The sequence below is a fragment of the Hyla sarda genome, chromosome 4 (genome assembly GCF_029499605.1).
Source record: "Hyla sarda isolate aHylSar1 chromosome 4, aHylSar1.hap1, whole genome shotgun sequence".
In the NCBI taxonomy this organism is placed as follows: Eukaryota; Metazoa; Chordata; class Amphibia; order Anura; family Hylidae; genus Hyla; species Hyla sarda.
In genome coordinates, this window is record NC_079192.1 from 379,055,034 (window position 1) to 379,076,826 (window position 21,793).

At 42.3% G+C, this 21,793-nt stretch overlaps 1 protein-coding gene across 2 annotated transcripts in view; it reads right to left on the reverse strand.

The window, feature by feature from the left end:
• Positions 1-929: 929 nt before the first annotated feature.
• The window catches only part of NDST1 (N-deacetylase and N-sulfotransferase 1), a 118,125-nt gene continuing 97,261 nt past the window's right edge, over positions 930-21,793 (reverse strand). For both annotated transcript variants that reach the window (XM_056516895.1, XM_056516896.1), the window contains exons 9-15: positions 15,989-16,085; positions 13,049-13,172; positions 11,571-11,745; positions 9,787-9,957; positions 8,224-8,333; positions 6,292-6,394; positions 930-1,756 (exon numbers count right to left, since the gene is read on the reverse strand). In XM_056516895.1, the coding sequence (XP_056372870.1) occupies positions 1,637-1,756; positions 6,292-6,394; positions 8,224-8,333; positions 9,787-9,957; positions 11,571-11,745; positions 13,049-13,172; positions 15,989-16,085 (900 nt within the window). In that variant the 3' untranslated portion in view covers positions 930-1,636. The remainder of the gene's footprint in view (positions 1,757-6,291; positions 6,395-8,223; positions 8,334-9,786; positions 9,958-11,570; positions 11,746-13,048; positions 13,173-15,988; positions 16,086-21,793) is intronic.

The following is a 21,793-nucleotide window of genomic DNA, read 5'->3' on the forward strand; positions in this document are numbered from 1 at the left end:
GCACCTTTAAAACATTAGTAATCCTTAGTGTCTGAGTGGTTAAAGGATCGGCAAATGTAAAAAGAAAATCCAATAATAATCTACACAAGGAATAGTGAGCAGGAATTGGCAGATATGTGGACTCTAAGCTATACTACAACAGCATTGCATGCTGGGACACCTCCCGTCTAGAGTCACCAGTTGCCTTGAAAGTTAGCAAACGTTACGTGACTTTACATCACAGAATCCCTGATTATTATTGCTACAGTGTATTCTAGTCAGATTCCCATGATGGCAAAGTCTGAAGACTTGTATTCTTCCTCTTCGGACACTTGTCTCTTAAATAGGACAAATATTTCTGGATGCTATCGGTCAACCCTGGAGAGGCCCTACACTATTGTTTGTTTTCTTTAAAGGGGTTGTGAACAGCACAAAAAATATATTGTATATATATTGTCATGTAGTGGATTGTCCAGTTTTTGATGTACTTATGTCTGCTTCAATCTAAATTATGCTGTGCAGAAACTTCTTGCTGTGAGAGGGGAGGAGAGAGCTACAAACAAGTGAGTGATCCAGCTCACCTTCCCTGATGTGCGGCACTTGGACCGGTGCCGGGCAAGGCATCCAATATTGAAGAAAGAATATACGGAGGGTCCAGCACTTCGTATCAAGCAGCTTTATTGAAGATACATCACACCATAAAAACGACAGTCAGTCAGACATGTTTTGAGCGCAAGCGCTCTTCCTCGGTGACCACCGAGGAAGAGTGCTTGCGCTCGAAACATGTCTGACTGTCGTTTTTTATGGTGTGATGTATCTTCAATAAAGCTGCTTGCAACAAAGTGCTGGACCCTTCGTATATTCTTTCTTCAATATGGGAGGAGAGTGCTGTCTCATTCAGTGTCTGGACACAGAGCTATTCACATGGAAATATTGAAAAATAAACTGGATTTTCTTTTTTTTTTTTGTGGGGTGGGGGTGTGAAGATCATTTTAGTGTTTACAACCCCTTTAAAAGCTTTCGTACCTGCATCATTAGTGCTGCCATAGGAGGCATGTTAATAACTCAATACACTGCTTGCACCAAACTGTACACTACTTACAAGGGTAATAAAGGGTTTCACTCAACCAAATATCACATTCAGTTATCTATGTGACCTCAGGATTCCAAGAAGCAGCTTGGAAACGATTGCAGTCTCTTTGTAGGAAGACCAGGAAATATTCTTGAAATACATGGTATTTCGTAGCTTAGTGGCACTTCCATCCAGTACAGCGTGATTTTCTTGACACTAGCCCACATTGTTGGACAGTTCAGACCTATCCACAACTACACGTTGCGCGTGTCATTCCAAATCATTGGGGCTCTTTTATTAATACTTATATAAGTGGATGAGTCCAAGTACAACAGTCACACAAACTTGCAAGACCCTAGAAAGTAGAGGATCCTACACAATATAAACCAGGCCTCTAAAACAGGCCTTTCAGGATGCATATCAGTTGCTGTGTGATGCCTTCAGGAGTTAAGGACATCTATGTAGACGACGTTTTTCCATTGAAGTCACTTGCTGAGTGGGTAAGGCCATATAGTTCCTTGATGCCGTATCAACTTGATCAAATTCTTAAGATCTTATCTTCTTCCCAAAAGCAGCGGCCAACAGCTACCTCGTGTTCTGAAGCTCCTCCCTTAGCCAGGTGGGTAGCGTCTGACCCATCTTGTACAGAAGCTTGGAGAGCTCAATGTTATGGTCCCTATAATAATCTGTCAAGAAGGCTTGTGACTGAAAAAAGAAAAAGGAAGTCAAGATTACTCAAGGAAATCTGAACATTGACCGCTGTATATAGATAAACAGACTGTGTTTATTCATGCAGTGAATATTGTGTCTTTTTGTGTGACAAAGTGCATAAATATTGTCATTTTCACCACTGTATTGCAGACATTTTAATATATGACACACTCAAAAGGTGTTGTCTGGACAAAAAACAAACAAAACAAAAACAACATATTCCAGGGCTGAAGGTGGGTTCAAAATAATAAACATGCTATACTCACCTCCTACTGTCCACCACAGCTGATTCTCCACTGGTCTCTGCTTCTTCCTGGTTCCTGTGTAGTCCCATCCACACAGAAACTGGTCTGCTTGGCCAATAAGTGGCTGTAGTAGTGTCCACCTTGGTTAGTGATTAACTGAGCAGGCCAATTCCTATGAGTTGGGACATCACAGGAACCCAAAAAAGAAGAGACCAGTGAAGGACTGGGAGCATCGCACGGCACTTGCAGGGGACCGGAGGGCGCAAGTATAACATGTTTATTTTTATACCACCCCTCCACTCTGGAGATAATGTTGGTTTTACATACCATTGACTGGAGGGGGATATGTAATGATATAGATTTTTTTTTTACCCAAAATTTTATTTTTTGGTGAAGTATCAACACTGTCCCCCCAACAGGCCACAAAAGGCCATTTAGGGACTTATTTTTTATATCACTCACAACTAGAGCTATCATATTCCTGTCAGGGCTTACTGTGGGCCATGTGACCTTTTACTTAGCAATCGGAGGTTGCCAGAACCAATGAAAGCACTGGCCGGGCAACTGCCTCCATTGCATACATAACACTGTGAATGGAACAATCTTGGAGTCACAAATGGTAAAATACCATTGCTGCCCCCTCTTTTGGGTCCCTCACTGTCTCTGACTGTACCTGACCCATTACACAATCTCCCATGCAGCTCTTGTTCTAGAATTCCATAAAAGCAGAGCCCTCTAGAATAAAGCACATTATGAAAAGGGACCAAACATGTGAAGAAGGAAGAAATGTCGGCACTGCCGCACTCACGGTACTGCTGGAGTATACTGGATCACTGCACAATCAGGTCCAAATGCCACTTATCCGGTGCTCAGTACGCCATAAGCATAAGCGTAGGTAACTTGAAAGAAGAAATCGCAGATGGCACTCACGGAACAGCAAGATGTTTTATTCGGGATCGCTGGTCCACACAACCTGGTTGTGTGGACCAACGATTCCGAATAAAACTTCTTGCTGTTCCGTGAGTGCCGTCTGCGATTTCTTCTTTCCCATTATGAAAAAGGGTATTCCACTGAAAAAAAAATTCTTAAATCAACTGGTGCCAGAAAGTTAAACAGATTTGTAAATTACTATTTAAAAATCTTAATCCTTCCAGTACTTATCAGCTGCTGTATGATCCATAGGAAGTTCTTTTCTTTTTGAATTTCCTTTCTGTCTTACCACGGTGCTCTCTGCTGACACCTCAGTCCATTTTAGGAACTGTCCAGAGAGCACTGTGGTCAGGCAGAAAGGAAATTCAAAAAGAAAAGAACTTCCTGTGGATCACACTGCAGCTGATAAGTACTGGAAGGATTAAGATTTTTCAATAGAAGTAATTTACAAATCTGTTTAAATTTCTGGCACCAGTTGATTTAAAAAAATAAATAAATAAAAATAATGTTTTCCATAGCAACCAGATTGCTTCTTTAATTTTTAACAAGGCCTCTGAAAACTGAAAGCAGCAATCTGATTGGTTGCTATGGGCAACTTTTCTGGACAGGTTTTGATAAATCTCCCCCCATAGTGTCAACCATGATTTGTTTATGGAAATAGTAGATTGTCCAGCACAGAAGCTCGGTAAAATCCTTATATCTTTATTAGTTTCCGAACACAGGCATACAGGAAAATCAGGTGACGCGTTTCGGCTATCTTCCGTAGCCTTAGTCATATGTATGTATATATGTATGTGTATGACTAAAGCTACATAAGATATCCGAAACATATTACCAGTTTTTCCAGTATGCCTGCGTTCGGAAACTACTAAAGATATAAGGATTTTACTGAGCTTCTGCGCTGGACAATCTACTATTTCCATTGTTGAATATGAGGAGTTGGTCCGCTCCAGTCTGTGCTGCAGTGGGGCTTATACCAGGGGTGAGCTGGAGTGTTCTTGCTTGTAGATTTGTTTATATCTTATTAAAGCCCTATACTAAAACCTGTTCTAGTTTTCTAATCTTTATTTTCAAATTATTATTTTTATTTCACTTTTACACATTATTTCGGGAGCAGTCATCTTGCCTGAGCTTTTTTTTTTTTTTTTTTACAGCACTTAGAGATGTACATTACCCCATGAACCCAAACAGCAATCATTTGGAGATGACCACTTAACGGGAATAAGAGGTTTCTGGGCATGCTCTGTGACCTGTGCAGAGGTCATTCCACAGGGGAGGGGAGGCTGAGCTGTGAACATCACCTATTGTGTTATCTATATACTGGTGTCTCCTTTGATTGTAACCCTATCTGTGATGAATAAAAAAGCTGGAAATTTTTCTGTACAGAACAGGAAGTCTTAGCTTAGTTTTAAGCCCTTCCGGCCACAATGGAAATGGCAAGATTTTCGCATTATTTTGTATAAAGAAAAAAAAAAAACTTTAATTTAAATTAAAAACATGATTTAAACAAGAAGTCATTTTCACATTCCCTTTGAGGAGTTGAAAGCAGAACTCTGCCATAAAAAAATAAAATAAAAAAAAAAGCCTTTGTGTGTGAACATGAAATAAGGGTGAAAAACAGGAAAACAGTGCAATATAACAAGTTACTAACAAAACAAATACAAAATACAATGTGTACTTGGACTTTGTTAATTAATGGAATGTCACTGAAAATATACGGATTAGTGGTGTAAATACCATAGAGGCAAATACTACAAGGGCCTGTGGTGAGAGTAGGCAGAGCCATGTGCTGCTTCCTGTATCACAGTGGTAGCAGATACCTGCAATTGCCAATAGGGGGAGCTCAATGAACACGTATAGAGTTTCATAGAGTTCAATCCTAGCAGTGTAAGTGCATATGTGGTTAGGCTCCTAATGGTAGCTGCATGCAGTCAGAATTATAGAATTTATCAAGGCAAGAGGAACTCCTCTATAGATCAAGAAAGTAGACAAGAGTTAGTAAAGTGATTTCAAAAGAGTGTGCCTCCAGCTGTTGAAAAACCACAGCTCACAGCATGCCCGAACAGCCTTTCGGCTGTCCGGGCATGGTGGAAGCTGTAGTTTGCAACAGCAGGAGACACACTGTTTGGAAAAGACTAAGCTAGTAACTCAAGGACCTGACCTGTTGAATATAAAGGGGTCCCAACCCCCAAAAAAATAACTAAATATAATGTCATACAATCACTTGTTGTTTACTTTAACTAAACTTAACCCCTTAAAGGCCAATTTTCATTTTTGCACTTTCGCATCTTCCTCCTCCCCTTCTAAAAATCATAACGTTTTAAATTTGGCGCCTACAGACCCATAAAAGGGCTTGTTATTTGAGTCAATCGTACTTGGTAATGACATCACTTATTTTCTAACAATTTGCGGCAAAACAAAAAAGAAAAAAAAAAACATATGTTTTGAGGTGAAAAATTCAAATATGCCATTTTCTAACTTTTGGGGGCTTCCATTTCTACGCAGTGCACTTTTGATGGGACTTTTTGATCGCTTTAAATACATTTTTTTATGATTTATGAAGTGACCAAAAATACACGATTTTGAGATTTTTTTCTGTGTGTACACCATCAACTAAGCAGTTTACCTAAACACGTGTTTATACCACACGTTTAGGTTTATTTTTGATTACATTGTTTTATTTAAAAAATGGGAAAAGGGACATTGCTATTTCATCGAGATGGTCCTGATCAGCTCCGCTATGCTGCCGGGATCGTTTTGCTTTAAATTTTTAGACACTGCAATAAACTTTAATCGCAGCCTCTAAAGCTTCTGATAGCAGCCGGGACCCAACGGGCTTGAAGCATGCCCAACTCGTGAGCATGCATCAAACAACGGTAATGGGATTCAGGACATACAGGTATGCCCTGCGTCCTTAAGTACCAGGACGCAAGGGCGTACCCATACACCCAGTGTCCTGAACGAGTTAAAAAGTACTATTTGACAAACATCTGACACCTGAGGAGTTCTATTCCATGGGAGTCAGGCTGCGGAGATCCCACCGATCCCGAAAACAAAGGGGTAGAAGCAATCAGCTGAGCTCTGCGCCGCTTCAATTCCAATCAATGTATAGATTCGTAAAAGTTCATATACTGCTTTCTTGTCTAGCAGAAACAAAGAGTCACAGTGCTCAGCAGAGCTCTTCTACCTCTTATTTAACGATCAATGGGGATCTCGGCACCTGGACCCTCCACCGACCAAAACTTCACTATGACATGTCAGAAGTTTGTCAAAATGATACACAGTACTAATCCACAGTATTAATAGAAGTTGGTAGGTAGTAGTAGTTTGTCACACTGAACTCTTGGGACTTACATCGGAGTCCATGTCTGGATACTTCCTCCCTTTGCTCTTTCCCAAACATTTGGTTTTCCCACCATCCAGAAGTTGGCACCAAAATCCCTTCTTGGCATCAAACCTGGAAAAAAATAGTAAGAAGTGAATTTGAGATAATTGCAATAATCACATGGCCGCGTTGCCAAATAAAAAGCGTTAAAATGAGGGGAAAGTTATATTTTTGAAGGCAATTAACAATTTTAAATGAAAAATACTAAATGCCGGAGCCAACATGCTGAGCCATTAAGACATGTCAAGAGGGTCTTCAGTGAAGTGCCAAATGTCCTTCTGAGTGGCAAGTATACTTTAATGAGGCCACATAAAAAAATAATGAAATTCAGATGAATTTTCTATTTAACAGTTTAACCCCATGGTAGCTGGTTCGTTTTTTAGTCAGCTTTTGGCCCGTTTTGCAACATAAGTGTCTGGGGTTGGGGCGTGCGGGGGTCTGACCACTCGTCCATCTCTACTTTAGAGATGTATGAACGGGGTGTGTCGACCCCCAATCCATGCATGAGGAGAGCCGGAGCGCGGATTGGACCCTCGCAATAAGACACTTATCTGACTTAATAAACAAGTTCAAGGGGGTCCTAGATTGTTTTTTTGGGGGGATACTAGATTTATGGAGATAGAATGTTGTGGATACTAGATTTATGGGGATAGAATGTTGATCCAGGGATTTATTCTGATGCCAAATTGGAGTCGGGAAGGAATTTTTCCTCTGTAATGGGGCAATTGGCATCAGCCTCATGGGAGGTTTCACCACAGTAGGGTTTTAGGTTGAACCGGATGGAATCTTGTCCTTTTTTCAACTAACTATGCTACTATGTTACTTTGTGATGATTGCTATGATCCTACTTTTAACGGTGCATTAATGATCACTTCTGACTATCCTTTTATTTTACGCTATGCTGTCACATATATGAAAGTTTTGTATGGACGGCACAACTTCTAAACTTCTGGATGTCAGAAGCCATGAACAGCTGAGCTGGCCAGCCATTTTAGACAGACATAAAACTATTATAGGGGTGTTCTGGTATAACAAATATATTGCTGGGGTTGGTGTGAAGATAAAATTATACTCAACTACCCCAGTCCCCAGCAGCTCCTGTTCCAGAACCTTCTGGTCCTCCGCTGCTCGTCTCTTCAGAGACTAAATGCTGGAACAGGACCTGCCAGCTCAGTTAATCCGTGGCCACATCGGTGCCATGTTTCTTTTTAAAATCGACCCCGAATTCCGTGCAGATATATTTCATATTATATCCTTTAAGTGGCCTGGGTCAGTTTCTCTGTTACAAAGCCCGAAATCCATTGTATGGACAAATTGAATTGTAAACTTCTAAGCGCTTGCGACCTCCACTGATATTTCCATCTTATAAAGTAATGGGATACCTCTAAGATAAGCCATCACTTTATGATTAGTGGGGGTCCGACCACTGAGACCCACACCAATCCTGAGAATGAAGTGTCCGTAGCACTGGTCTATGCTGCATCTCTATCTAAGGCTACCTAGCTGTGCAGGAACTACAGATGGCTCCCTTCACCTAAATGGCGATGTGCTGCATTTCCCTGCACAGTAGTCTGCCGGGCTGTGACTGTGCAGAGAAAAATCTGTGAAAGGGAAAAAGCACGAAACCAGAATTGTTGACCCTTGATTTTCAGAACTGGTGATGGCTTCATGGATTGGACCCCCTCGATCATACCAAGATGCCATCACTTTATAAAACAAGAATACCCCTTTAATTCTATAGCTAGGCCAAAAAAAAAAAAAAAAAAGCAGGGGATTTGGGGCGCTACATAGATACTTTATGGACTGGGCACAGAATTTTGGATCAGTGTTAATTTAAACAAACCCTATAACCTAAAAATACAAGTGGGACACATAATGACTGATTAGGTACATGAACTTACGCCAGAGTTTTGTGGTAGTCTATGACATTTGCCACTCCAAGGAATTTTTGAACAGATTCCATTACGTTGGCAGGCTCAGTGCGCAGCAGCTTCCCATCTAAAACCAATATCTATAAAGAAAACAATTTCATTTAGAACTTTTTTTTATTAAACTTTTTATTTTTATTTTATATAAATAATTACTAATTAAAAAAAGGAATCAGAGCATTTCTTATAAATTTCCTTTTTCCATTATCTATGATGATCAAGGCACCACAGACCCCCAAACACTAAGATAAAGATACAGAAGTGCTCAGCTTCAAGGGGGTACTCCCCCCTAGACATCATAAGATGTCTGATCGCAGGGGTCCCACCGCTGGGGACCCCCACCATCTCTGCTGTGGCACCACTGTCATCCGGTGCACGGAGCGATGACTGGCGATGCGGCGCCGGAGGCTCGTGATGTCACTGCCAAGCTCCTTGTGATGTCACGGCCACGCCCCCTCAATACAAGTCTATGGGAGGGGGAGGGGGCGTGACCGTGACGTCACAAAGGGGTTTGGCAGTGACGCCACGAGCCTCCGGTGCTGCACCCAACATTCAATACGAATGCCAGGTGCAGCAAGGAGATCGCGGGGGGGGGGGTCCCAGCGGCAGGACCCCCACAATCAGACATCTTATCCCCTATCCTTTGGATAGGGGATAAGATGTCTAGGGGCGGAGTACCCCTTTAATGCTGGGCCCCATTGGCTGTTATAGGTTCTGCATGGCTGATCCTTAGAATGGTGGCTTTGGCAGTGTAAATGCTCATACAAACACAAAAAGCCCATACACCACTCTACTCGGCTAAGTAGAAGTGATCACAGCTCAAGGGGGCGCTGTTTTGGCTGTGTGCACTTCAGTGGTCAGGGGGGTTATGGCCCGGATAAAGACTTCTGGCATATTACTATAAAATGTCAGAAGGTATCTGAAATGACAAATGTACTTTATGTAGCACATGGTGTAATAAAGACTATTTTCAGATGAACACCCTAGAAATATCCTTTCCTCGTAGACATGGATTCTACGCAGAAAAGCCACAGCACATATTTATGGGGATGGGGCTTTCAGAACCCATTCACATATAAAGGAAAAAACCTGCTAGCAGTTTCAGGGCACACAGATGATTTCCAAATCCACAGTACGCCTATTATCTTGTGAAACTGCTGCAGATTTTACCCTTTGCAATGCCAAATCCACATGTAATACTCACAAATTGTTTGTTGCTATCAGCCTACATACAATAGTGTAAAAGTTAAAGGGGTACTCCACTGGCCAGCGTTTGGAAGTAAATGTTCTGAACGTTGTTTTTTGCGCTGTGAGGGTCGGCCACGCCCCCGTGACATCAAGGCCATGCCCCTTCAATGCAAGTCTATGGGAGGGGTGTGACGGCTGTCACGCCCCTACCATAGACTTGCATTGAAGGGGCGTGGCCTTGATGTCACGGGGGGCATGGCCGACCCCCACAGCGCAAAAACAGCGTTCGGAATATTTACTTCCGAACGCTGGCCAGTGGAGTACCCCTTTAAGGCATCTCTAACTCACCTGGTTAGCGTGAAAGTGGTTTAACCATCGTTCGATATGAGTGGAATACCATCCTGGGACAAGGCACCTGCTCTGCAGCGCCCGTAGCTTTGGTGAAGCATCTGATCCAGCAGTGATGACTTCTTGGAAAGTGTATTTTAGGGCCACAGGGTCATCATGGGCCCTTTGATGCTAATAACAAAACAAGAAAAATATGTCAGGCCACCTACTTGTTTCACAGGACATTCTATAACAAAAGTTTTCACATTCTATAAGACTTGTGGTCCGCACAATCTATGCAGATCAAAGGGGAGGGGAACTTTTTTTTATTGTGCCGAAGGCCAATTGGATATTTCTGAGATCATTTGGGGGCCATACAAAATTATCAATGTAAAAATTAGCCACTATAGTTGATCAAACATTTTATTAACTTCCCTTAATGTAATGGCTGGAACCGCTTCTTTTTAGTGAGGCATGTGATGTTACCTATTGCTACTCCCAATGGTTTTTCCAAGATTGTCAGTCAGTCGGGAGGTAGTTCGACATCCCACCCCCTTCCCTCATGTAGCTTGTCCCCTGAAGGTATCTTTTGCCTACTGTACATAGGACCTTCCTGTTGGTAGTTTCCCCCCCCTGTAGTAAGCTTACACCCTATAGGTAGGAACACCCCTTGAAAATAAAATGGAATAGAAACAAAAAAATAATGCAGCTTCCTGTAGCCCCTAGAGGCAGAGGGCTTCGTAACGTGCGCAATGACATCACTCATTGTCCACCTACTGGAGTATGATGTTCCAGGCATCTAGTGGCCACAGTGTCACAGGAGGCCGGTGTTCATCCTAGGAAGAGTTAGAAAGCTCCTGGAGGTGCTAAACCACAGGAGTCCTTACTAATCCAATGAGACCAGTATACGTAGGGTTAAATAAATTAATTCCGCTAGATCACCTTGGGTGATCCAATAATGCCCTAAATCTCCCATATACCTACATACAATAACTTATCTTTATTAATTTATCACACCAAAATAAAGGGAGTTAAAATTATTGGTCTATCTCCTCTGTAGAAGTCTTCATTAATACTGATGGTGCATTTCACTGTGCTACCGAATGTATAAATAGCTGTGGCTGAAGTCCACACACTATATGTGTATAGGAATTAGACGATTATTAAAGGGGTTATCCAGGAAAAACATTTTTTTTTTATATATCAACTGGCTCCAGAAACTTAAATTGATTTGTAAATTACTTCTATAAAAAAATCTTAATCCTTTCAGTACATATGAGCTGCTGAAGTTGAGTTGTTCTTTTCTGTCTAAGTGCTCTCTGATGACACCTGTCTCGGGAACTGCCCAGTTTAGAAGCAAAACCCCATAGTAAACGTCTTCTACTCTGTGCAGTTCCCGAGACAAGCAGAGATGACCAGAAGAGAGCACTGTTGTCAGACAGAAAAGAACAACTCAACTTCAGCAGCTGATAATTATTGGAAGGATTAAGATTTTTTAATAGGAGTAATTTACAAATCTGTTTAACTTTCTGGAGCAGGTTGATATATATATATATATATATATATATATATATATAGATATATATATAGTTTTTTTTCCTGGAATACCCCTTTAAAACCTCACACCATGCCCCCCTCACAGCCACAGGAGTCCATACACCATTTTCCCCACCAGAATGCTGTGGCACCCGTAGCAGGTTCATGCAGCACTTTGGTTGGGAATCACAGGTGGGACACAAAAAATGGTCTGCAGGCCGGACGTTCCTCACCCCTGACACAGAAGTGCATGTAAATGGGTTAATTACCTGATACCAGGAGTAAGCACGGTCTGCAGGATTAATAAGGATTGTAATGAGTTTAGCCTTAGGCAGAAGTGCTGCCACCCGACGAGGAACAACTTCTGAGTCAAAGTAGTTGGCGCTCTTTTCAAAATAGAAGTCCGATGTTGTGTTCGATGGAATTGGAAAATACTCCATGTACCTAGAGAATAGGCAAGACAAGAAACCATTCACCTTCAAGCCATGTGTGTATGGTGGAAACCCTCATTCTAGTCATAGTATTAAATTGGTTTTCGGTCTGTAAAAATTGTTAAAAGTTAAATGCTGTTGACTAGACAAATACTAATGTATTGTCTGCAGCAGAGAGGACTGTAAACCAGACTAAGGCCCCTTTCACACTATACATTCATCCGTTTCTAAAGATCTGTTATATGTTCCGTTATGAAAACCCTGAAAATCGGCAGTAAAAAAAAATCCCATTATAGTCTATGGGATTTTAACATTATCCGTTTTAACCCATCATAGCCCGTTATTTTTTGACGGGAGAAATAGTGCACGCACTATTGACTCCGGTCGGCTCATTAAAGTGAATGGATTTTAGCGCCAGTCTGGCTGGGGTATGGGAGTGCCCGGTTTTCCCCTCCCCCAGCCGGATCCGGCAACCGTAGGCTGCAATCGTGGTGTGAATGCAGCCTAAGATGGCAGTCCCAAGGCCATACTCCAGGCATTTATTTCCTGGCAGGTTAGGTTTCAAATCCTGGGCAACAGATTGGGCAGACTCATTGACCAGCAGAGCAGTGTCTTCTATCTGCATTGTTTGTAAAGACAAGGAGTGATTAACAGCAACACTTTACAGCCTGTAATAGAAAGGCATGAAGGCAACTGAAAATTGACATGATGTATGTGAAAGAAAACCGTAACTGTAGCTCTTTACACTCTTAAAGGGGTACTCCGCCCCTAGACATCTTATCCCCTATGCAAAGGATAGGGGATAAGAAGTCTGATCGCCGGGGTACCGCTGCTAAGGGATCCCCGCGATCTTGGCTGCGGCATCCCAGACATCCGGTGCACAGACTGGTGATGCTGGGTGGAGGCTCGGGACGTCATGGTCACGCCCACGCCCCTCAATGCAAGTCTATGGGAGGGGGCGTGACGGCAGTCACGCCCCCTCCCATGGATTTGCATTGAGGGGGGCCTCGATGTCACGAGCCTCCAGCACTGCACCCAACACTAAACAAATGCCGGGTGCGAGCCCCCCGCTGATCAGACATCTTATCCCACATCCTTTGGATAGGGGATAAGATGTCTAGGGGCGAGGTACCCTTTTAATTCTGCCCACAGCAAGCTCTGGCAGCATTAAAACAAAAATTCTGCACAGAGCCGAGAAAGAATTGAAAAAGGAATCCATCTCCAGTAAACATCCTTCATTTTATCGCAACATGTACATTATATAGAGAATTATACTACCGTATTTATAGATATGCAGCCAGTAAAATGCAACTTACCAGTCAATCCCTTTGTGGTAATTCTGCCCATTGAAGAACTGGATTTCCTCAAAGGTCTCAGAGCTGGGGTAGTTACTGCTCAGATCCGGGTGCATTCCCAGGAAAAGGTACAATGCAGTGGTTCCTGAGGAATGTGATGGAAACAAGGTTCATATCACAGATCGCAGCATTCTGTGAACGTAACATTGCACTGATCCCCGTCTTACATCTCTTGGAATGATTCCCCATTGTGCTGACAGACAACCCCGACAGCTAAGCCTGAGACCATTATTTAAGGATTTCTACTGCGGTGTGTCTGGAGAGTTACTTTTTCTGTATCAGATTTTACAGTATAAAGGCTAATGCTCCCGAATTCAAGAAGTCAGAGCTGGCGCTGTGCGGGGTAACAGCAGGGGGAGCAGAGTAAAGCGCCGGTTACCACAGGTCATAAGATGTTTCCGAGCTCAAATCTTACCGGAGAAGTAATGCTACATATTTTCCAACTTACTCAACTGGGTCATAAATGTTTGGTTACACTCATAGGATATTAGGTAGTGTCTATGCCCCCAGTCTGTACCCTCAGCTACAAAGAGCACCCCCTCGAATGCAGGAGGACATAGCATATCTTCACAACGGATCTCAATGAGCAAAAAGTCCAAATAGAATTACTACCAGGCCTACGTGTAGTTTGCAGATATAGATGTCACTTGAGGCTGAACGGGGGGTAAGTATGGATTGCAGTCCCAGGGTGCTACACGGCCGTAAGCAAACAGGACATAACTTCAAATAGAAAAATGAAAGATCGGAGCACTCAACAGGGAATCCTGATGCATAGACAGCCGCTGTTTCACGCCACAAGGCGTTTCATCAGGCTCCCGGTGACCGGGAGCCTGATGAAACGCCTAGTGGCGTGAAACAGCATCTGTGGTCCGGGTGTATCCTCCTACTGTCCCAGCACAGCTTGTGACACAGGGGTAATGTTTGCTTCAATGTTCCACGTTTGAATCAGTTCCACTATGCATCAGGATTCCGTGGTGAGTGCTCCGATCTCTCAATCTTCTATTTATAGTTGTGATCTCAATGAGCACTGTGTACTGCTGTTTCCTGCGGTGGTATTGCAGGGAAACCGAACACTTTGGGTTCATGCATACTGCGGAAATTTCCGTACGTAGAATTGCACCGTCTGAAACTGGAGGTTCATTTTGTGCATTGTTCATTTTTGCTGTGAAAATTAACCCTTGAAATTTAAAGTCCCATTGACAATGGGCAGAATTCAGTCAAAAGAATTAACTTGTTATAATAGTCTATGATCCCTTTCAATGCAAAGAGGTCTGTCCAAAAAGCAGGCAAATATTGCAATGTGATTAATGTGAGCGTGAGCTTGCGGCACGAGCGACGTTTGCTTTCGGCGCAAGCGACGTTTGCATACGGTGCGAGTGATGTTTATGATGTTTGCTTACAGCGCGAGTGATGTTTGCTTACGGCGCGAGTGATGTTTGCTTACAGCGTGAAACTTTTTTTGCTTACAGCGCAAAAGATGTTTGCTTACAGGGCAGCGCAAAAGATGTTTGCTTACAGCATAAGTGATGTGATGTTTGCTTACTGCATGGGTGATGTTTCGTTCACATTTTATATGTATGCTGCACACATACCAGAATATTTAATTCGGCTAGAAATGTGTTGCTTACACAATATCCATTGTTCACACTACACAGATTAATGCTATGTGTCCGGTATATGTAGTGTGTGTTTAGGGCAGTGTTTCCCAACCAGGGTGCCTCCAGCTGTTGCAAAACTACATCTCCTAGCAAGGCTGTCTGGGCATGCTGGGAGTTGTAGTTTTACAACAGCTGGAGGCACCTTGGTTGGGAAACACTGGTCTAGGTTATGAAAGCGGGAAAGTGCAGCAGTTGTATGCTATATACGAGGTATACGGCATTTGTCCTATTGTCCAAATAACGTGTGTGTCATGGTTCTAATATGTTAGCGGTGCCTGTGCAGAATGAATAGTGTGTGAGCAGTCATGTGAATAAATGCTTAGGGGGTGGAAAACTGGGCAACTTCTAACTAAAATCACCAGGTATTGTTTAGAATGGTCCTGCTGGGGAAGTTTTCACCGAATTACGGCCTTCATGTGTTTACACACACTGGGGGAGATTTATCAAAACCTGTGCAGAGGAAGAGTGGTGCAGTTGCCCATAGCAACCAATCAGATTGCTTCTTTCATTTTCCACAGGCCTCTAAAGAGGCCTGTGGAAAATGAAAGAAGCAATCTGATTGGTTGCTATGGGCAACTGCACCACTCTTCCTCTGCACAGGTTTTGATAAATCTCCCCCACTGTGGCCAGACTCCATGGAAAAATCTGCTCTATGACCTTAGTGTGTGAATACAGCCTTACCTTTCAGACTACGGAGATCCCAAAGTCATAGGAAATGTATCATTTCTCGATATGTAGAAGCATTAATGGCTATATCCTCCAGACATGAGTCCACTCCAGCACCCTCGCATGGCGTTCATTATTCAGTCTCACTCCTAACAAGCATCCGCTACAGCTGCCACTATGCACCCGCACTACCCAGCAGCTGTGCCAGCTTAAAATAAAACCCACAACAGAACAGGGGGTACCAGCTCCACATTCTGTACAATGCCATCCCTAGCGCTGACCACTTTTTTTTTTCCCACACTAACTCGCACACCTCCCGACATCCTGTACTAATCCCGACTCCCACTGTGAACACGCCACATCCTGTATTCATCTCGCTTTCCCCTCTTTTCATACTCATCCTCTTGTAATCCTTCCTGCCCCTCTGCGCTAGCTAATAATCCCACCTCCCATGGGACATATATAACATCCAATGGTTCGAGGTGTGATATGCTTGCAGATCCCCCCCCGCCCCCCGTGCACACATATGCGGACCATTACTGCAGACAGGCATCTGGCAGCTCTTAAAGAGACATACCTGTTTTCTGAGGTCCGATTATGAGCAGCTTGGGGAAGCGGTCACAGGTTTTCTCCTTGGACCAAATGTCTTTATGCCGCTTATCCTCACAAGGATCCTGCAAGGAAAAAAAAAACACATTGCAATAGTTATAAGCAGACACAGAGAGTCTATCTGAATCTGGAAAAGTTGGGTGACAAAAAAGGGTTCTTAAAGAAGTACTTTAGAGGTTAAAAAAAAATAATAATAATAATAATAATAATAATAATAAAAAATGTTTTTAAATTAAATGAAGTCAGTGATACAGATTTGTAAATTAAAAATCTTAATTCTTCCAGTACTTATCAGCTGCTATATGTTACAGAGGAAGTTGTGTAGTTATTTCCAGTCTGATCACAATGTGCTCTCTGCTGACACCTCTGTCCGTGTCAGGAACTGTCCACAGTAGGAGCAAATCCCCATAGCAAACCTCTCCAGCTCTGGACAGTTCCTGGTAGATTGGAAAGAACAATACCACTTCCTCTGGAGCATACCACAGCTGATATGTACTGGAAGGATTAAAGGGGTACTCCAGTGGAATTTTTTTTTTTGTTTAAATCAACTGGTGCCAGCAAGTTTAACAGATTTGTAAATAACTTCTATATACAAATCTTAAACCTTCCAGGTTTTCTATGGGGGGATTTGCTCCTGCTCTAGACAGTTCCTGACATGGACAGAGGTGTCAGCAGAGAGCACTGTGGTCAGACAGAAAGGAAATTCAAAAAGAAAATAACTTTCTGTGGAGCATACAGCAGCAGATAAGTACTGGAAGGATTAAGATTTTTAAATAGAAGTCATTTACAAATCTGTTTGACCACTGGTGTCAGAAAGTTAAACAGATTTGTAAATGACTTCTATTTAAAAATCTTAATCCTTCCAGTACTTATCAGCTGCTGTATGCTCCACAGGAATTTCTTTTCTTTTTGAATTTCCTTTCTGTCTGACCACAAAGTTAGACAGAAAGGAAATTCAAAAACAAAAGAACTTCCTGTGGAGCATACAGCAGCTGATAAGTACTGGAAGGATTAAGATTTTTAAATAGAAGTCATGTACAAATCTGTTTAACTTTCTGATACCAGTTCATTTAAAAAGAAAAAAAAAAAAAGTTTTCCAACGGAGTACCCCTTTTAAGATTTTTATATAAAAGTAATTTACAAATATGTATAACTTTCTGACACGAGCGGATTTCAAAATGTTTTTTTTTTTTTTTTTTTGCGGAGTACCCCTTTAATATAGTTTCGACAGGGATTACTCACAGCTTTCCAAGACAGCAAAGAGGCAAATCTGATAACCCTTGTTTTGATGCAAAAGACAGACTTTTCAGTAGTCTAGGAAAACTGGGTAAAAACCCCTGTGTTAGGATCGAATCGAATAATCGAATAATCAGAATTATTAACAAAATATTCCAGTAAACCCTGAGCAACAACCACGGTTTTGCAATGTGGTACGTTGTTATTTAACCATTTTCATCGCCTCGTGTCGCAGAGGTGAAACCTGCTTTGTAAATACGCGGCATTTTACAGCTCACTAGTGCTACGTGTAGGGGAATTAGGTGTCGAGCTGATGTAGGAAAGGGCTACAGATGTGCAGGTTAAAAACGTGTTTCATCTGTGTGAATCGCAAAGCCAAAAAAAAATAGGGTGTGAATATATCTAGAATCCAATAGTTAAAGGGAACATGTCCAATAAAAACAGTATATTCCTGTATCACTTTTTAAAGGGGTACTCCGGTGAAAACCTTTTTTCTTTTAAATCAACTGGTGGCAGAAAGTTAAACATATTTGTAAATGACTTCTATTAAAAAATCTTAATCCTTCCTGTACTTATTAGCTGTTGAATGCTACAGAGGAAATTCTTTTCTTTTTGGAATGCTCTCTGATGACATCACGACCACAGTTCTCTCTGCTGACGTTATTATAATAATAATAACGCTTTATTTATTGTTGTCCTTAGTGGGATTTGAACCCAAGTCCCCAGCACTGCAAGGCAGCAGTGCTAACCACTGAGCCACCATGCTGCCCTTAGCATACATCTGCTATGCATGGTTGCTAAAATGGACAGAGATGTCAGCAGAGAGCACTGTGCTCGTGATGTCATCAGTGTTCCAAACAGCTGCTGAATGCTACAGAGGAAATTCCTTTCTAAGAAGTACTGGAAGGATTAAGATTTTTTTAATAGAAGTAATTTACAAATATGTTTAACTTTCTGCCACCAGTTGATTTAAAAGAAAAAAGGTTTTCACTGGAGTACCCCTTTAACCTGTTAGTGCCTGTTTGTGGTCAAAAGCTGAGAATGCAGAAGGAATTTATCATTTGCAAGTTTTTTTTCAACCATAATTCAAGCTTGTGCTGTAAATCGTTCAAATCGCACCAAATTTTTAGAAATCGAATATGATAAATGTTGCTAAAATTACACTGCAATTAAATGTATCCCTTTGAAGAGTTAGGCTGCATTCACATCTCGTTTTTGCAATACGGTTCCCGTATCAGGTTTTTTGTAAAAAAAAACGTATGTCTCAAAACCGGACCAAACCGTATACAACCGTATAGACCTCTGCACGGTTTTAAACCATATACGGTTTGAAAACGGATGTCCGGTTGTATACGTTTTAATACGTTTTTTGGAAGAAAAAAAACTGATACGGTTTTATGTTTGTCCTTAATAAAATAAAGTTCTTCTTGTTCTATTTGTGGGAAGAACTTTCGGCGTGCACTGCACATGTGCAAACTGCTAAACCGTATTGTGCAAACCGGATGGAACCGTACGCACATACGGTTAAGTACGGTTCCCATAGACCACCATTTTTTTTTTTAAAACTTATACGGGTTGTATCCGGTTTTTCACCCGGACATAGAAACCGTAGTAGACTACGGTTTTGTGTACGGGAAAAAAACGGATAAAGCCGTAAATGATGCAAAACGTACACAACCGGATGCTACGGTTGGCATACGGTTTTCTATTAAATGTCTATACATACGGTTTTCAATACGGTTCCACATGTTTTTTTTAATGGAAACCGGATACGGGAACCGTATTGCAAAAACGAGATGTGAATGCAGCCTTAGGGGTCATTTGTAACAACATCTGGCATGCCCCCCCTGAGACTTGCTGCGATTGTGAGAAATAGCCAGGTAAAATAAGTGGTGGCGCGTGTTTCACTTCCCAGCTGTCAATCGAATCAGACTCTCACACTGCATTAGTCTATGACAGTGTTTCCCAACCATGGTGCCTCCAGTTGTTGCAAAACTACAACTCCCAGCATGCCCGGACAGCCTCTGGCTGTCCGGGCATGCTGGGAGTTGTAGTTTTGCAACAGCTGGAGGCGCCCTGGTTGGGAAACACAGGTTTATGGAGTGAAAGACTCTGATCAGGCGGCTAGCCAGGCAGTGAGGCGCATGCTGCCGCACACTTCAGCCAGCTATTACTCACAATTACAGCAGGTCTCAGGACCATAACCATAGTTGTTAGACCGTGGTGATGGAAAAAAAAACGAAAAAAAAAAAAACATGTTAATGTTGTCATCCAGACGTGTCAAAAGCTTATACTGAACAGGGTTACGAGTCCTAACCCAATGAAATGCGCGGCACCGAGCATCACTGCCTGGCCGGCTGATTGGACTAATTCATTTCATTATATTCTATGGAGTAAATGAGTCAGATTTGACTGACAGCCAGGCAGTGACGAGTACTGCCGCACACTTCCCCCTGTTGTAGCTTGCAATCGCAGAGAGTCTAAGGACAGAGACCCTGGCCGATCTAAATTTTTGGATGGCATGTCAAAAATTTATGTTATTGACACAAAAGCTTTAGGGTGGGTTCACATGTGCTGCATTTTGCTGCCTATTTGCTGCTGAGTATTTGCTTACCTATTGGAGTCCATGGGTAGCAATATCAGCTGCGTATTTTGCTACCCATTGACTTCAACGGATGGGATAATAGGCAGCAAAATATGGCACGTGTGACCCTACCATTAAGAGGGGATTGATCCAACCTTGTGTAGACAAAACGGTGGAGTGGTTGCCCATAGCAACCAGATTGTTTCTATTTTTGAAGTGGCTTCTGAAACACGAAATGTTCACATGCCAGAATTTCTGTACGGAATTCAGCAACAGCGTTGGAGTCTATGAGACGGCGCATTGTCGAGTGGTCCTAGCGCCGCCATGACAGTCTGCGCGCATTCTGACATGTGAACATAGCCTTAGGGCAGGGTCACAAGTGCCGTACTTTGCTGCATATTTTCTGCAGCCGATTTTGCCACCCATTGACATAATGGGTAGAAAAATACGCTGCAGAAGATTCTCAGCAAAATTTGGTACGTGTTACCCTTCCCCTTATCTCTTTGGTTGCTATAGGCAACTGCTGTACTGTTCCTCCTCTCTATCTTAGTTTTTATAGGCCCAAATTGTCAGCCTCCTTAAAAAGGGTGTTACCTCAAGATTAAAAGTTACCCTGTATCCACACTATAGGGGTACATTTCTTATTAGTAGGGGGGGTCCGACCATGACTTCACATGTCGTTCTTATGATCAGTGGTAGTATCACCCGCCTCCTATTTATGTAATCCTTTAAACTGTGTACCACCAAATGTTGCAAAACTACAACTCCCAGCATGCCCGGACAGCCGTTGGCTGTCCGGACATGCTGGGAGATGTAGTTTTGCAACCTCTGGAGGTCCACCATTTAGAGACCACTCCTTTACTGGATTAACACAGACTAGAGATGAGCGAATTTACAGTAAATTCGATTCGTCACGAACTTCTCGGCTCGGCGGTTGCTTATCCTGCATAAATTAGTTCAGCTTTCAGGTGCTCCGGTGGGCTGGAAAAGGTGGATACAGTCCTAGGAGACTCTTTCCTAGGACTGTATCCACCTTTTCCAGCCCACCGGAGCACCGGAAAGCTAATTTACGCAGGCTAAAGTTAGCAACTGCCGAGCCGAGAAGTTCGTGACGAATCGAATTTACTGTAAGTTCGCTCATCTCTAACAAAGACTGCTCTAAATTCCCCGTTTTTGCTCTGCAAGTCAATTACTGGAAGAACAAAAGAAAAGTGCGTTATATGGTCGTCTGTAAATAAACTACAGGCGATCAGAAAGCGGCTGGGAAAAAAGAAAAATGCAGAAAACCGAATATCTATGCAGCTTTGCCCATGATTTAGAACAGACTCCAATCAAAGCGCACTATATTAAGGATCTGTTATTGTAGAGCTCCCCTTATATACTGATGTATGGTCACCTTGCGCTATAAATACGAGTAATGATTCCCTCATCGCTCTGTATCACCATGTACTCTGCTTTGTTCGGCGATGAGATGATAGATGTGCGTAGTAAATAACCCCTCACCTTCCCTCAGGAGCTGCGCTCAGCAGATCTGGACGCTGTTCAAGCTCCAGTCTGTTTTTATCTTGCCATGGGACAAATAATTGGAAGGAGACATAATGGACCCGTAACCTTCATACAAGGCGTGGGTTAAAGGGTCTCCAGAGGCTTGGGGTACAAGTGATGTGGGAAGGGGGGGGACAAGGCAGTAATGTGTCTCTACCTGAACGCAGTAAAGACAAAACCCCCGCTGATGTAAAGACTTGGATTAAAGGGGTTATCCAGGAAAAAACTTTTTATTTATATATATATATATATATATATATATATATATATATATATATATATATATATATATATATATATATCTCAACTGGCTCCAGAAAGTTAAACAGATTTGTAAATTACTTACATTAAAAAATCTCAATCCTTTCAGTACTTATGAGCTTCTGAAGTGGAGTTGTTCTTTTCTGT